Genomic DNA, 15,687 nt, shown 5'->3' with positions numbered 1-15,687 from the left:
TAGGTTATAATGCAAGTGTATTTGTTTTGTCTTGGATGCATAAGTAAGCAATCAGAATTCAGTGCTTCATTTCTTTAAGGAGGATCTTTTGGCAATTGCAAAGGGTTAGCAGTGTTTAAGCAAAAAAAAAATCTGCAAAGGAAAAAGCAGTTCAACGTGTGCCGAGTACTACACGCATTAATTCTCAGCTAGGTCATATGCAGAACATCTGTCATTCTGTCTGCACTCCATGAGCCTCAACCAGGCCTCTGCATGGCTATTGATTTTTCTTACATTTGCTTTAATTTACTTAACCATCACAAAATCCATCAGTCGGTAAAGGGCAAATGTCCATTAACATGTCATTTACTGGCATTCGCAATTTTTTGTGCACTGTCTTTTTGGTAAATATTTCTTTTAAACTGCTCTGTGTTTACAGTGAAGAAATGAATTAGAGATGTCTCCACACCTGTTTCTGTTCAATAACTGCTTCACAGAGGTACATGTAATGTGTTTAAGGAGAAAATAAATATCTAGACATTATTACATGTGTGCAAAAGGGTGGTAAATTAGGTCCTAATTATATTATAAGAGGCATGCAGCTTTTTCAGTTCAGATTTCTACATGTGCATTTTACAGATCTCAAAGGCTTTACTGTGACTAATTCATGAGGTAGACCTTTGAATGCTTTCATCTATGGTTATCCTGTAGTCTTATTTACAAATCAACCAGGACACTTTCAGCAGCCTGTTCATGCATTGCTGCAGCAGTTAAGATGCCTACAATGTGCACGCATGGCAGCAATCAAAAAGCCCTGGCTTTGTCTAATTACTCCATCACATAATTTCACAAATTGCTTTTCCATTGGGGAGCCGTGCTAAAACATGCTCAGACTGGGAATTTGGGCAGCTCTATTTTTCTCAATAAATCCAACATGAAAGCAGCAAACAGTTCTGGGAAAGGGAGGAGGGAAGACCGCTCAAAACACAATTTCTGATCAAAATACACCTCACGGCAATCCCACTGTTACAAGCATTGGTGACACAAAGCAGGGTGACTCGTAGCTCTAACATTTTCTTTCAGTTCACGCAATAAATATTAGTGCAGGAGGTTTCACACATTAGGAGTTGTTATTAAGACAAAAAGGTGGTTACTGTCACAAATTTACACCTGCAAAAGGCACACAGGTCTTTAGTTGCTGGAAAGTACCTCAAAGGAGAAGTCCAACAGCCAGAACTTGTGCCAAGGTTTTAATTTCCAGCTTATTTGCTTTCAGTGGCTTTGAGGATATGAAAGGAAGGCTGTATAACAGGTATGGTGCAAACTGAAACAATGACATAAAACAATGAAAGTTCAATACTCCTTCCTTCCAGTAAACCTGACCAAAATACTTTGTAACAGCTATTGTCTTTATTTCATTTCCATAGAAGGATCTAATGACTCCTCCTGGAATTTAGCACTTCTTAATTCACAATCTATTGGAAGTCATTTTTCCCAGTGTTGAATTACTGAGCCTTTCCAGTTTTTAAACACATCTGCTAAATAAGATGATGTGTCACACACAATTTCACATTTGCCTTGCTGTCTAATACAATGGAAGGGAAAGACTTGAATTTTTATGCTTTTCATAACCTTAAGGCAACCTCCAGTCAATACGATACAGTGAATTCCAGTTACTTGGGCTATCAATCGGGGAAGCTGCTTATTTGGGACAACTCTTGAAGAAAAAAAACTAATTGAGAAAACAAAGGGATACCCTTTGTTTATTTGGGACAGGAGATTGTTGCTGAAGTTTCTAACCAGCATCAGTTGTGAGCGCTTGTGTTGCCTATTAAACACTACACTGTGCTTAGAGCAAAAGGTTTGCAAGTGCTTGTGCTCAAAAAGCAGTGATTTTTGTTACTGATAGTTGGTGAGAAATAAGCAGACTGTGGCTTCAAGCATTCACACATAGAGAGGTCAGAAATGGTTGGAAGTGAAAATGGAACGATTTCACTACTTCAACAAGTTATGAACGCCAAAGAATTTGAAGGTATTGGCAATCATCTTAAATGTTACAATGAAAATGAAGATATGGTGAATGCAATCAGCAAAAGCATGGTCTGCACTGATTTTGTTCATTTACAGTCAATCTGAACACAGCAGCTTAGACTGTGAATTCCTCTGTCGAATACAATTAGAAACTAATACACAGTTTTATAGTACTGTAGTAGTATTGGTAGTGTTCCGATTTGTTCTATATTTCGCTTAAATACATAATTTGTTACTCAGTTAAATGGTAGTTTGCCTTTTTAATGTTTTTAATTATTTCCATGAAACTCCTGCTAATTTCTGCAGCAGCTTAATTGGGCCAATATATACTGGTCCCATTGTGCCTCAATTAACCAGAGATCACTGTACTTATAAAATGTTGTCACCATTGTGATATCAGAAACAAGTCAGTTTGATTTGCACTAAGCAAGTTCCCACAAATGGCTGTGTGATCATCACCTAATATTCTGTTTATGTGATCCTTATTCAGGGACCATTTTGCCCAAGCCACTGGAAATCAGTTGCCACGTTTCATCAGCTTTCATGACTAAAATCCAAGGAAAACTCCAAAAATTAAGGAAAACTCCAAAAATTCAGGAAAAAAATTGCGGAACTGTGATGAGACATTAAAAATAATTAATATTTACACGTCAAACACGAGGAAATCTGCAGATGCTGGAAATTCAAACAACACACACAAAATGCTGGTAGACACAGCAGGCCAGGCAGCATCTATAGGGAGAAGCACTGTCGACGTTTCGGGCCGAGACCCTTCGTCAGGACAGCGCTTCTCCCTATAGATGCTGCCTGGCCTGCTGTGTTCCACCAGCATTTTGTGTGTGTTGTTGTTTTAATATTTACACGTTATTGGTTGTAGTCATTTGCAGAAGCCAGTTGCAAGGGAAGTCTGAGGTCTTGGGAATGGGCAAGAAGCAGGCCAGAAATACCAAGACTGGGAAAGTTGGTGACCCTCTGAACTGCTGACAAAGAGGGAACCAGAATACCCAGCCCACTGCAGTACGGGCTTGAACGTGTGGGATTCTCAGTCGCCCACAACATTCCACAAGTTGATCTTTTATTTCCACCTGAGGGGGCAGACAGAAGGTAGTTTCATATTTCATCCCGCCATTGATACTGCTGGTTTGTTCATAAGATATATGAAAAATGAGCAGCACTAACCAAGGTAGGCCTATAAAACCATGTTGAGACCATGTCTGGTCTTCTACCTCAGCACCATTTTCCCTTGAAACTCTTGATTTGTATTTTGAATGAATGGAATGACTGAGCCTCCACAGCCCTCTGGGTACAGAATTCCAAAGGTTCACCACACAAAGAAAGAAATGTCTCTCTCCCAGTACAAACTGACTTACTCCTTTTTCTCTAACTGTGACCCCAGTGCTGGACTTCTTAGCTTGGGGAAAACATTTTTCCTAAAGCCAAAGGAGAATTTTGAATGTTTTAATGAAATCATCTTTCATCCTTGTAAACTCCCAAGAAGTCAGTCCTCTGGACTCCCTTCAGGGCAAGTGCATCGTTTTGTAGGTCAGGAGACCAAACCTGCACACGGTAACTCCAGATGCAGTCTCACCAAGGCATGATATAATCGCACATAGACTTCCTTAGCCTTTGTATTCAAATCAGTACCATCATGTACGTGACCTTTCCCATTTTGGAAACCCTAACCTCAATAAATCCATCCATTTAAAAATAAGAACAATAAAATTAGAATTATTAAACATTGACTAGATTGCTCCATTAGGCAATGTGTAACAGTTTCTTCCCCCAAGCTATCAGACTCCTCAATACCCAGAGCCTGGACTGACACCTTATTGCCGTATTGTCTTGCTTATTATTTATTGTAATGCCTGCACTGTTTTGTGCACTTTATGCATTCCTGGGTAGGTCCGTAATCTAATGTAGTTTTTTCTGTGTTGTTTTTTACGGTAGTTCAGTCTTTTTTTTACTGTGTCATGTAACACCATGGTCCTGAAAAACGTTGTCTCGTTTTCACTATGTACTGTACCAGCAGTTATGGTCGAAATCACAATAAAAAGTGATTTGACTTGAATGTGGTTAATTGAACTTGTTCCTTCAAATACTAAGATTTGTAACTTTGGCTGTTATATTTTGGCAACAGGTTAGTGAGTCATCACTAGGTAATAGATGGTGCTATTTTAAAAGCCCTGTTCTCTGGATGGATAATCATTACAAATGATACAATGACACATACAGCTCTTTTTACTTAGTTTTAACTGGAACAGTTTCCATGGGTTCTTAATCAACACACGATTAAACTTGCTAAAACACGGAAGATCCAAATTCAGTGGCTTTTTTAAAGTACTGATATTAACAATAGTTGATGTCAGTACTTTAAATTAACGTACAGCCCTCCCCGTCCTGTTGTTCCACTGAAGTAACAAAGAGAGACTACATGGGAAACCAAAGCAATAGTCTCCATTTATGGCCGATGACAATTTTCGAACATGTTTTTGTTTAGTTTCTGCTGCTTACTTTACACCACTTCTAATTTCTAACTAATTACGAGTTATCTAATTACACTTTGATTTTACATTGTTATGACTAGTTACAGTTTCCAGCATTTTTATTTGCTTGATATTTGATCTTTGAAGAATGGGAGAATGCTGACGTGAAAGATAATCACCAGCGTGGACCAAGCAGGCGGAATTACCTGCATATGTTCTGGAAATTCTGTTTTGTTTAGAATACTTGAAATACTGATTCAACTAAAGTATGCCATCAGGGACTCATGTTACCCTCTGCCTTTTGCTACACCAAACTGGTCACCTTTTATATTTTGTTCCACATGGGAAACATAATTTAGCCATCAACTATTCACTGGAGTCTTTTATGTTCTTTGAGGCTTTACTGCCATTGGTAATAAGGATTTGGAAGGCTGTGACATAGGGTAGTGACTGAGCAAAGTGTGTCATAGTGTCAGCATGGTATTGAGTGCATTTATGCACATTCAAAAATCAATTGGCAGAATTGCCCTTGGAACTACATGAAGGTTCAATCTCAATGTGGCGGTAAACAAATATTTAATCTTAATACTAGCAAGGTATTTGCATGTCTCTTCAGAAAGCCTGCCTCTTGAGTTCAACTTGATAAAAGCACAACAGCACTACCACAAGCGCACTATCAATTACCACCACTAAACGATTAACTACCAGTGCTAGATATCGAAACCCATGCCACGTGCTTCCAAAGTACAAAGATGAACAGATATAGATATGAGGTTGACGTACAGTGATATTACTGAGAATAAGGCTTAGAACTTAGATTAATAATTTGCATTTTGCTTTATTTTATTTTTCATACACGTTTTAAACTACAAGAGACTGAAACCATTTTTACTGGAATCCAAGGTTTAGAAGTAAAGTATGAATGCTGTTTTCCTCTATGTTTAATAACAGAAAACTGTGACAAACTGGAAAGTGTGTTAAAATTGTTGTCAGATGCTCACAAGGTGTCAGTGATAATATTCTGCAATCAAATTTCTGATTTTTAAGCTTTCGTATTCTATTGTCCTTATTAATTTGACTCAAACTCATCTTTCATTCATTTGTGTTTAATGTAGCTATTGGTTACTATTAAAATAATTGTGTTTTTGCTCAAAAATTAGCAGTTCTTAGATTTGTAAACTTTGAGTTTGGTAAAATTGGTAGATTTTGGAAGTTTATTTTCAAAATTCGCAGACGTTAAGTGGTGTGGAACTGCCATTTTGATCCAAATGCAGGTGGGGAGACCACGTTCTTTGGGCAAGAGGTAAATGTCAGTAAGACTGAGAAGAGAAAGCAATGAGGTTCCCTTAAGCATATTTCTCTCTTATAAAAATCTGACCTAATACGTTAACTATGAAGTTACATTAGGCAGGGATTCAAAGCATGGAGCTAATTGCCTTTTCCACAGCTGGTAACAACAAGCTGCCATAGAAACAACTTACAATTCAGTTTGCTTTTTTAACATAATTCCTCAAAACATGAACTTTCTCAAATTTTAATACCATTTTCAAACAGCCAGCATGGCTAGGATAAGCCAGCATGTTTAAATGCAGAAAGTGGTAAATCTTTCAAATCCCCAACTTCAGGGGCAGGAGATGCTCAGTCATTGAGGCTGAGATCAATAGATTTTTGGATATGGTGAGGATCAGGAGACATCAGTATTGGATGTTATAATGGATGAGGAACCAGATCAGCATTATTTTATTGAATGAAGGAGCTAGTATGGGGAGCATTATGCCAACTACTACTTCCATTTTGTTCTAATGCAACAATGCACTCAAATGGAAATTAGATAAGCAGAGATACTGCAAATGCCAGAATCAGAAGCAACAATCAAGCTGCTGGAGGAACTTACTGGGTTGAGGTAAAGGGACGTTTAATATTTTGGGTTGAGGCCCTGCATCAAGAAGTCACTTACATAAGGCAGCCATTGTGAATGGCTATGCAATGTGGATTTCACCTGTCTACTGTCAAGGCCATATTCAAAGTACTGCTATCGCTGATGCTAAGCCGAGAATCAAGATGAACATGAGGCAAATTCAGATAAAGAAGGACATTCATTCACAGAGGGATACTACTTCCGACATTGCGGCATCCATTTGGAGCCATTCCCAGATCAGCCCTAGGTGTCATTCATCAAGCAAAATATTACCTTTGTATCACCAGTGGAAGGAACTACACGACAGATGGACGTGTGAAGAGGAAGAAGAATCCAGTTGGCTGTTAAATAATTCTGAGGTTTTCAGTCAATTCAATGCTCTCTCCACATGGCGATCACAGCTTGTGTGTAGAGGAACATCCAGCTTTCCGACCCAAACTTAACATTCGCTCATTTAATCTTACCTCCAGTTACCCTTTTCCTTTTCCAGGTGAAGGGCCTCAACGCAAAATGTTAACTGTCCATTTCTTCCACAGACATTGCCTGACCCACAGAATTCCTCCAGCATCTTGTATGTCGCTCTTTTCCCCACAATTAATTTCAAAGTAATACGCCTAAATTATCTTTCATGCCGCTTATGATCTCACCAGACTTTCCACTTATCCAAGACATCTAACTACGCTATCAGCTCATTCTTTGCTACTCTCCAATAATCATTCCTTGAAGATAAGCTTTTCAAACATAGATTCCATTGAGTCGGCTACGTAGTGTGACATTCTGGTAGGTTTGCATTCAATTACCTTCTGCATGTTGTGCACCAAGACTGACAAAACATCCATGCCCAATTCAGGCTAAATTGGCATGATTCAAGTCTTAATATCAACTTATCCTTTTTGTGGCTTCTAATTAACAGGTGTTAAAATTTTCATCTGTCATTTTCTGCACAGTTACAAAATGTTTCAAGCTGATAAGTTTTAATGCCTCCTTGCAGTATTTCTTCACATCAAAGACATACCATCATTTCAATGGGCTGATTGGCCTCATTCTGCACCACGTGTTCAACAAATATGATCAGTTTGATCAATCGGTATCTGTTTTCTGAGTTCAGTTCCTCAACACACATCAAGAGCAAGGCTGGTCCAATATTGATATTAAGGTTTTATTTTTCCCTCCACTGCATTCTTCACCTCTAAGTACAAATGTGAACAGTGTAACCGCTAACAAATATTCTGTTGACCAGGCTCACAGTTAAACAACAGTTGTATGGGCACTAAACCAGAAAATTTCTGGCTTCCTTGGAACCTGGTTTTCTACGAAATGGCAGAAGGCAAAACAATGTCATGTAAATAGTCAGTGTTTACCACTAGTATTCAAAAGATTACCAACTCAAAATATTAACCCTGTCCCTCTCTCCTCAGATGGCGCTAGACCAGATTTCAATATTTTACAGTAACCAATTTAGAACTGTTTCTCCTTTATGTAATGTTTTAGCTTACCATAAACTTCCAGTTCAACATTACGCAGCTGCTTTCAAGATGTTAAATCAGGAGTTAAATTACTTTGCCTGTTGCTTCTTCCCAAATGACAATTTGCTTGAACCATTGACATCTTGCAATGTTAAAATTTAAAACAACCTTGAGCCCTAATTGCAGAAAGCCAATGTGCAATTTATTTGCTTGCTAAAGGATGGCTTCCCATCCACCATGTTGTCCCCCGTGGCCTTGTGCAATCATACAATTCTCCCTTTCTTGTAATGAGTCAATGTAGAGGGAAATCAGTTAAACTAAGGGAGGTGGCTGGACAGGCAGGGAGCAGTTGGGTTAGGAATTGGCGTGCAATCCCCTTTTGTTTTTACATGGGCCAACCAACTGAGCCTTTACACAAAAGCATGAGAAAAATCCCTGGAAACACCAGTCCACATCCCCCCACCAACCCCCACGCACTTGCATCTCAAGGTGGTATCGAGTTCATGTTTCACTTACTGTGAGGTGTTGGAACAACCATGCTCGCATGATGTTTGTGGCTACTTTTGGAAAGATGCCTCGTTTTTTCTGACGTTTTTTATCCTTGTCTGGGTCATCATCATCTCCTGTGCTTGGTGAAGCTACACTGTTGTCCAAGCCATCACCTGTCAGTACATCAAACATGCAGTTTTAAGGCAATCTTTTTGGTCATTTAGGTTTCTGTATTGTTTTTATGTTGCACAACATGAGGGAACTTTGTTTTTTAAATGGGTCTGTGTTTGCCAGGTGTGTTGGGTATAGATAAATTAAGCCTTAGCTCTCCAAGGCATGGACTTTTAGCACAAGATACATTGAAATAAATTGGCTTTCATTTTCCAGAGTGGGGCACAAGTGCAATCTTGTTTACAAAGTCATGTACAACAGCAGATGACTCATCAGAGCTTCTAAGATCAACCTCGTCAGTCAGTGCTCCAAGTGCATTTGAAGCTGATCACCTCAGCTTTGCTTTGAGCATTGGGAGGAGACTGGGGAGGGGGGAGATGTCACATAGGGGCCATTTTCACCCCCACCTCCCAGCTCATTGAAACAAACCCTTTATGTCTCAACAGAAATGAGACAACATGGCACTGAGCCCAATGTACGCCATCTTTGTCCCAATCTTATTTTAACCACTGAAAGATTTACATCTGCAACTTAAAGCTGGGCAGACGACCAGATGGATGCGGGGGGGGGGGGGGGGGAGGGGGCAAAGAGATCACCATCCAACCTGTCTAGTACTTCTGTAGCACTTCCTAATTACTACAATACTGGCATTGGAAAGAAAATAAAAGTAACATTACTGTCAAAGACACGAACCATCTGTTCGTGCTTACTCAGGGCACATGATACAGTTTGGATGACACTAATGGCTTCGACATTCATGCCAAAGTGGTAGAATAGGGACCATTATTACTCTCACCTGGATTTCTAGTGTCATTTCGGCTTAAAGCTGCTCATAATGCACAGCAGCAGATGCAAACACAATCAACAAATGAATGTTTATAATTCTAAAACGGCCCAGTGGTACAAGATACAAATTTGTGGAAGGGAGCTACAACTTCAGAATCACTCACCACACGCCCCTTTCAGTTTTGCAGTGAAAGTGAGGTCAGGAGGGATAAGGGGTTGATTTTCAGCCTCCATTAATACATTTACCTGAGCATCCGTCTTAGTGTAAAACAAACCCTAATCTCTTTAACACTTTTGTTAATGCTAATGAATTGGGTAAGTCTGCAGGACTGGGCTTTCATTTCTGGGTCAGAGGGAATGGGAAGTGCCTGTGCCCCAGAGCCCTATTCAAATGTAGTTTAGCTGGTCCCAGCCTTACAGTGTGTGGATACAAACTCACAGCATGAGATTAGCCATCACTGCACTGTGAACTGACAATAAGTTGTCAACTCTGGTATGAGGCCAAATGGCATGGGAAGTGAAAATTCTGTCCTGGTGCAGTAGGGGGTGCCGTTCTGAAGCAAAGGTTAAGTCCCTCTGTATTGCAGTGGGAAGCTACAATGAACGTGACCTATATTGTTCCTGACCCGAAATTAGTTGAGGCCAACGCAGGGTGCAAAGTGAACGATGTTTCAGTTCTCCAGCAGTGCTCTTCCCCATTTCCCGACAATCATTAAGTATGTGGGAAAAATAACATGCAAATGAATTGCAAACTAAGTATGCAAAGTCCTTAAACATTATAGCTGGGGCTATTATTTTAGTTCATCGGGAAAGTCAAAATTAAAAGCACTCAGAGATTCATTAATAAGACATAGTGTGTGCAGTACATGCTGTCATACTATCATTGAGTTTGAAGTAAATGCTGTCTTTTGTTGTAAGGCAGGCCAATTTCTTCCATTCCACTATAATAACATGAATAGCAAACACAGATCAACATCTGTTTAAATCTGAGTGTAAACACTGTACACATAGGATTATTAACCACATATAGAAGTAAGTCACGGATATACAGTATTGATTAAAATTCTGAACAGCATTGAACCTAATGACAAACCCTCCCCCATCTTGATGTCTCTGCATCAACCCTCCTCTTTACATATAACTTTCCATTTATGCCAAAAAAAACCTTCAGATTCATTTACCAGTAATGCCCCACTGCCTCACTAGAGAAGGATTCATTGATAATTTATGGAAATATCTACTATAATCCAGCTATGACTTTTTCCAGCTTTGTGCATCAATAGAATAATCAAGGCTTTAAAACAGCCTTTGCTTCCCATTACCTCAGGCAAAAGAATTCCTGAAAGCATGCCTTCAGGGCACCTGAATTATACACACCATTAGGGGAAGTAAAGGCTTTCTGCATTCCATATAAAACACTCACCAGTACCTTTCCTGTTTTTCTCATGTAGCAAAAGCACCCACACTAGAAACAGAAATTTTAAGTAAAGACTTATGTAGATACAATGGTGAAAGCTTTTAAGTGAGGACTGTTCCCCACAATCAATCTGCAGAGTGCAGCTTACCCCAAATAACTGGTTTCTGTTACATCATTAGCACGAGTCTAAAAAAAACACACAGACTCGACTTTTCTGCAGTTTGTTCTTCCTACTGTTTTTTAGCCAAGTGGAGCTGTTTTCCTTTCATCTGGGAGGGGAAATTATACTGCTGGCTGGTAATCTAAGACAAAATTTTCATTAGGAGCAAATGCCTTCAATCCACTGCAAAATTTGGTGCATGTTCTAAGATGCCTAAAAAACTCCTCTAATTCTGTTGAAGATGACAGGAACTGAATACTCTTACAGGAATACCAAAGGAAATTATTCTGTATTACACCCGTCTTTTCCTAAAACCTTTCTCTTCTTTTTTTCATCCTAGTCTTTGTTACCTTTTCCTGCAAACTGACCTCTGTGCATTGAAACCTTGGAGAAAATTCGACAGCATCAGTTTTATTGGCATTTCCATTTTCCCTGTAATTTGATACCATCAATCACCTCTGTGAGGTCTGCAGCTAATCTTTCTTTCTCTCCATCTCCCTCCCTCTCTCCCTCTCTCTCTCCCTAAGCTCCAATGAGCATACTCGAGGAGAGCCATATGGTAGCAGCTATGGGTCACATTTACAAAAATGTCAGCAGTAACTTCGTTTCTTCTAGATTTGACTTCTTCTGGCTTCAAATGAAGGGCAAATTATGAAGGGAAAACTGAAAAGGTGGAAATAATCATAAAAATGATGCTAGTCCATAAACAAGCTTAGAGCCTCATTAGTACAGCAGCAGGCTCCACTGGGTGATTTATGCTCATTTTTGCTGATGCCATAAGGAAATGCCATAGGGCAACTTTTGCCAACTGCTAACACTTTCTGACAGCTTCTTAGCAACTAGTGTGAGCTGTGTTGTGGCTCTCGCGAGTGACAGGAACTGAAAATGTCATATCATCTGCCCATGTGTCACGGACTCCGTGTGGCAATTAACCAGCAGGCCAGTGAGTTAGGGGGCTAGAGGCACTGTTATATTGCCCCTGGCTATCTGGGAGGGAGGGGGAACGGGGAGAGCTAAGGGGGAAGGTACAGGTTGTGCAGTCGCTCAACACATATGTACTTACTCACCCATCATGTGAACATTCCCACTGCTTTACTTCTGATTAGTTTGATCCATTCAAATGGGCTGCAACTCCCATACAATCTCTTTAGGCATTGCATGACATTATCAGATGAATTCAGGGTAATCTCTTTTGATACGATTGCTTGAAATGCCACTTTAATTGCCAATACCCGATTCCACATATACTGCACATTGCAAGTGGAGGTGTAAACTGCCTTTGCACTTACGACAATTTAGTCAAAATACAATTTAAAATCAGTGAAGCCAATGTATTACTCCTTTGCAGCTGCAAGCAATGAAAACAAAAGGCACAACATAACAGGCTTCATTTCAGAATGGCATAAGATCTGTAAGCAAGCATTGCAGAGCCATGGCTCCACTATTCAATTTTCTGGTAACGAAGAGCATGAACTATAAGTCAAAACTGTCAAACCTTTCATCACAGCCGCTTGCCCTTTGAAATTTTTTTCTCAGAATTGTTTTTACAGAATTTTATAGGCCATGGTCTGGTGAAAGAAGCCAGGCAGTAGAGAAAGGAATTTGTACTACAATTCGTCCATGGGCAATTTCTTGTAAGGTCTGGGCCTATCCCCACGGAGGGCAGCAGGTGACCTGTGGCAGCTCTTAGCCTGTTGCAGTGCTCAGATTTCAAACACCCACTCAGCTCAAACGCTGAACAGTTGTCCATTTAAGCATGCCCAGGCATTTGGGCCGCACTCTCTAGTTCCTTTCAAGGAAAGATAAAGCAGCATTTATTGTATTCAGACCATTCAATGGGTCAGAATGGTTATGTCTGCAGGGGTTACCCTTCACACAGGTCAAGGCACCATTCCCGGCTCCTCTCAGAAATCTAGCCACACTATAAAAATATTTTAGTTGCCTGTTCTCTCATGGATGCAAGTGTGTTGTGCTACTGTATTTTAACTCTGTGTGTGTGTGTGTGTGTGTGTGTGTGTGTGTGTGTGTGTGTGTGTGTGTGTGTGTGTGTGTGTGTGTGTGTGTGTGTGTGTGTGTGTGTGTGTGTGTGTGTGTGTGTGTTTTCTACTTAAATTTTAGCTTCTACATGTTTTTCTTGGTAGACAGTGAGCTCGTGAATAGTAATACAATTCATTCAAAATAAAAATGTGCAATTTATTTGATTTAAGTTCCCTTTAATATTTTGTTTCATTTACTCATTTTCACTAAATTTGTTTTAAACAAATCAAAAAACGTAATTATCTTTTTAATGTGTCCATTACGCTTTTTCCTTGTAAACAAAAAGACGGTTGTGCTCATTCACAAACAAGCAGTTACTTTCTTGAATAAAGGTAAAACTATCTACTGCCCTGAGATCTGATGTTTTGTTGATTGTCTCTGTATGAAGTTATGCATAAACCCATACATAAATTGTAGCAAACAATAATGGAAAAATAATGTCCTGTTTACTGGGTAAATAATATTTAAAAACATCATAATCATCTACTCTCTGATGTGGGACAAGTTGAATCTCAATCCACTTGAGGCTTTTGGAATGAAGTGATTACTTAAGGTTCCTGTAACATGCTTCAGGAGAGAGAGCAGCCAAACGATGGCCATGGAACAGGGGATATGTATGATGGTTTCCCCTCTGCCTGATGGTTCATCTGGCCAACGTTCCATTGCCTCAGAAGATTGCTACCCATCACCAATGGATAACCTTTTTTTAAAAAAAAATCTGAATTTCACTGTTTTACTCCTGCATCACTGGAGTTAAACAAAACATATTTTAACTGCAACCATTGTCCAAATTTCCTTCAGTAGTATTTCTACTTCTCTCCCAAATAAATTGTAAAGATTTTTGTGTAGATTTTAACATTGCATTACTCCTGACAAGAAACATAAACTTCCAGGCAGTGTCAGGAGAATGACCAAAAATCTGCCAATCACAATTTACTAGCAAAAGCAGGTTCTTGTGCTTCGTTTGAGTAATAAAATATAATTGGTATTTCCAAAAACTTCACTTGATTTTTGTACTTTGGGTGCAGTGAGTGTACTAGTTGTGTGCATTTGTTCAATAAAAAACTGCAAGGGAATCTCAGATATATACAAGCCCCCAAACGTACAGCGTGCCAAATGAAAATACTCATCAACCCATGTGTTGAAGACCAGACGCAACTTTTGGCAGGATTCACAACAAACAGTCTACTTTACAGCAAGCCAAGTCTATTTGCTTAGCAAATAGAAGCTATTTAAACAGCACAGTGTGGCAAGAAGTCCACAGAGTCTATTTTCAAACTACCAAGCCCAAGATTGATGGGATTATGTTAGTTGCATCAGTTTTGAGTCAGGTTGGTTCATCTTGTGATAAAGCATTTGGGTTTTGGACAGAGTGAGCTATGCTGGCCCAGCTCCATACTTTATCCAGGTCAGGGAGATTCACTCAGTGTGACTCCATATGCGACCTCCGTTCTTTATAAAGCACCACATGTATACAGCACACCAAGTCTATTTTTTAACCATTGATTATCTCTAGCTCAGGTTGACCAGGGTCAGGTTTCAATTACATACTCAAGCGAGACCTCTAGCAGTCAACAACGGCTTGTTAAAGAACATACTTTGGCAAACATCCATTAATGAAGAGTTTCCATATCCAATTGAAAATGCAGCAAACAAAAGTCCTGACCAAAAGTACAACAATGTTTCCTGATAAAGGCAGAGTGGCTTCTCCAGCAAGACCTACCATGTGGAGGAGAGCCACAAGCAGATGAATAAAGTGACCCTACTCACTTAAATCACCCCCATTTCCTGTGGCTGGGAATGCATGCAGTCCTTAACAAAATTATTCCAGGGAGAATTGTTGAGGAGTAGACCTTCAGACCTTCCAGATCTTCTACTTGAGGAAGAATGTTTGCAGGAATAGAGGTCAAGAACAGATGGATTGAAATTAACTTGATTCAGTGAAGCCCATCAACACACAAGGAACCCAATTGCCTCATTTTGTTCAATAATTCTCTGGACAAACAGAACTGATGCTGAGCCTCGATTGGAAACATCGACTATCCACAGATGCTGCCTGACCTGCTGAGTTCCTCCAGCTAATTATTCTCTGGAGCCCTAATTCAATGACTTCAAAGCTGTAAATTTCAGTCCCTACTCACTGGGCCTTCCGGTAAGATGGTACACTCAGACCAGCAGTCTCTCTGGGTCCAACCAAAGGTTTAATTGTTCATCTCAATAATATTTTTTCATGATGCAAGGCACTGTTGGGTATTAAGAACCAAGTACTGCAGGTCAACCGCACTAGCGAGTTGCTTGATAGTGACGGAGCTAGACTTGTACACCAATGTTGCAGCCTGCTCCGGCCACCCAAGAAAGAAGGCAGAGCTCAGAGTGTGGTCCAATAGATGGTGCGGGTGATTGTCTTGAATGTCTTTGTTGTGATCGTAAGACCCTGTTAGACAATGGTACAATCTTGTACAAGATGAGAACTGCTACGGGCTTGTTCTTGCAGAAACGTGGCTCCAGGACAAAATCCGTGCACCAACAATCTACAGGCCATGACACTCGGAGATGGATTGTATTTTTTAATATATTATTATGTTTTTGTAGCTGTGCTTTTCTGTAATCATAATTATATATGTGCTATGTACTGTGTGAGACTGTTGGCACTGTGCTTAGCACTTGGTCTCAGAGGAACGCTGTTTTGTTTAGCTGTATTCATCTGTAAGGTTGAATAACAACTGAACTTGGACTCTAACTTGGCCACT

The 15,687-nt window shown here is 39.8% G+C and overlaps 1 protein-coding gene across 2 annotated transcripts in view; it reads right to left on the bottom strand.

Moving 5' to 3' along the window:
* The window catches only part of meis1a (Meis homeobox 1 a), a 202,556-nt gene that overhangs the window by 121,827 nt on the left and 65,042 nt on the right, over positions 1-15,687 (bottom strand). For both annotated transcript variants that reach the window (XM_073051241.1, XM_073051242.1), the window contains exon 8: positions 8,394-8,539. In XM_073051241.1, the coding sequence (XP_072907342.1) occupies positions 8,394-8,539 (146 nt within the window). The remainder of the gene's footprint in view (positions 1-8,393; positions 8,540-15,687) is intronic.

Source organism: Hemitrygon akajei, chromosome 7 (assembly GCF_048418815.1).
Source record: "Hemitrygon akajei chromosome 7, sHemAka1.3, whole genome shotgun sequence".
Classification (NCBI taxonomy): domain Eukaryota; kingdom Metazoa; phylum Chordata; class Chondrichthyes; order Myliobatiformes; family Dasyatidae; genus Hemitrygon; species Hemitrygon akajei.
This window is presented reverse-complemented; position numbering and strand designations above follow the sequence as displayed.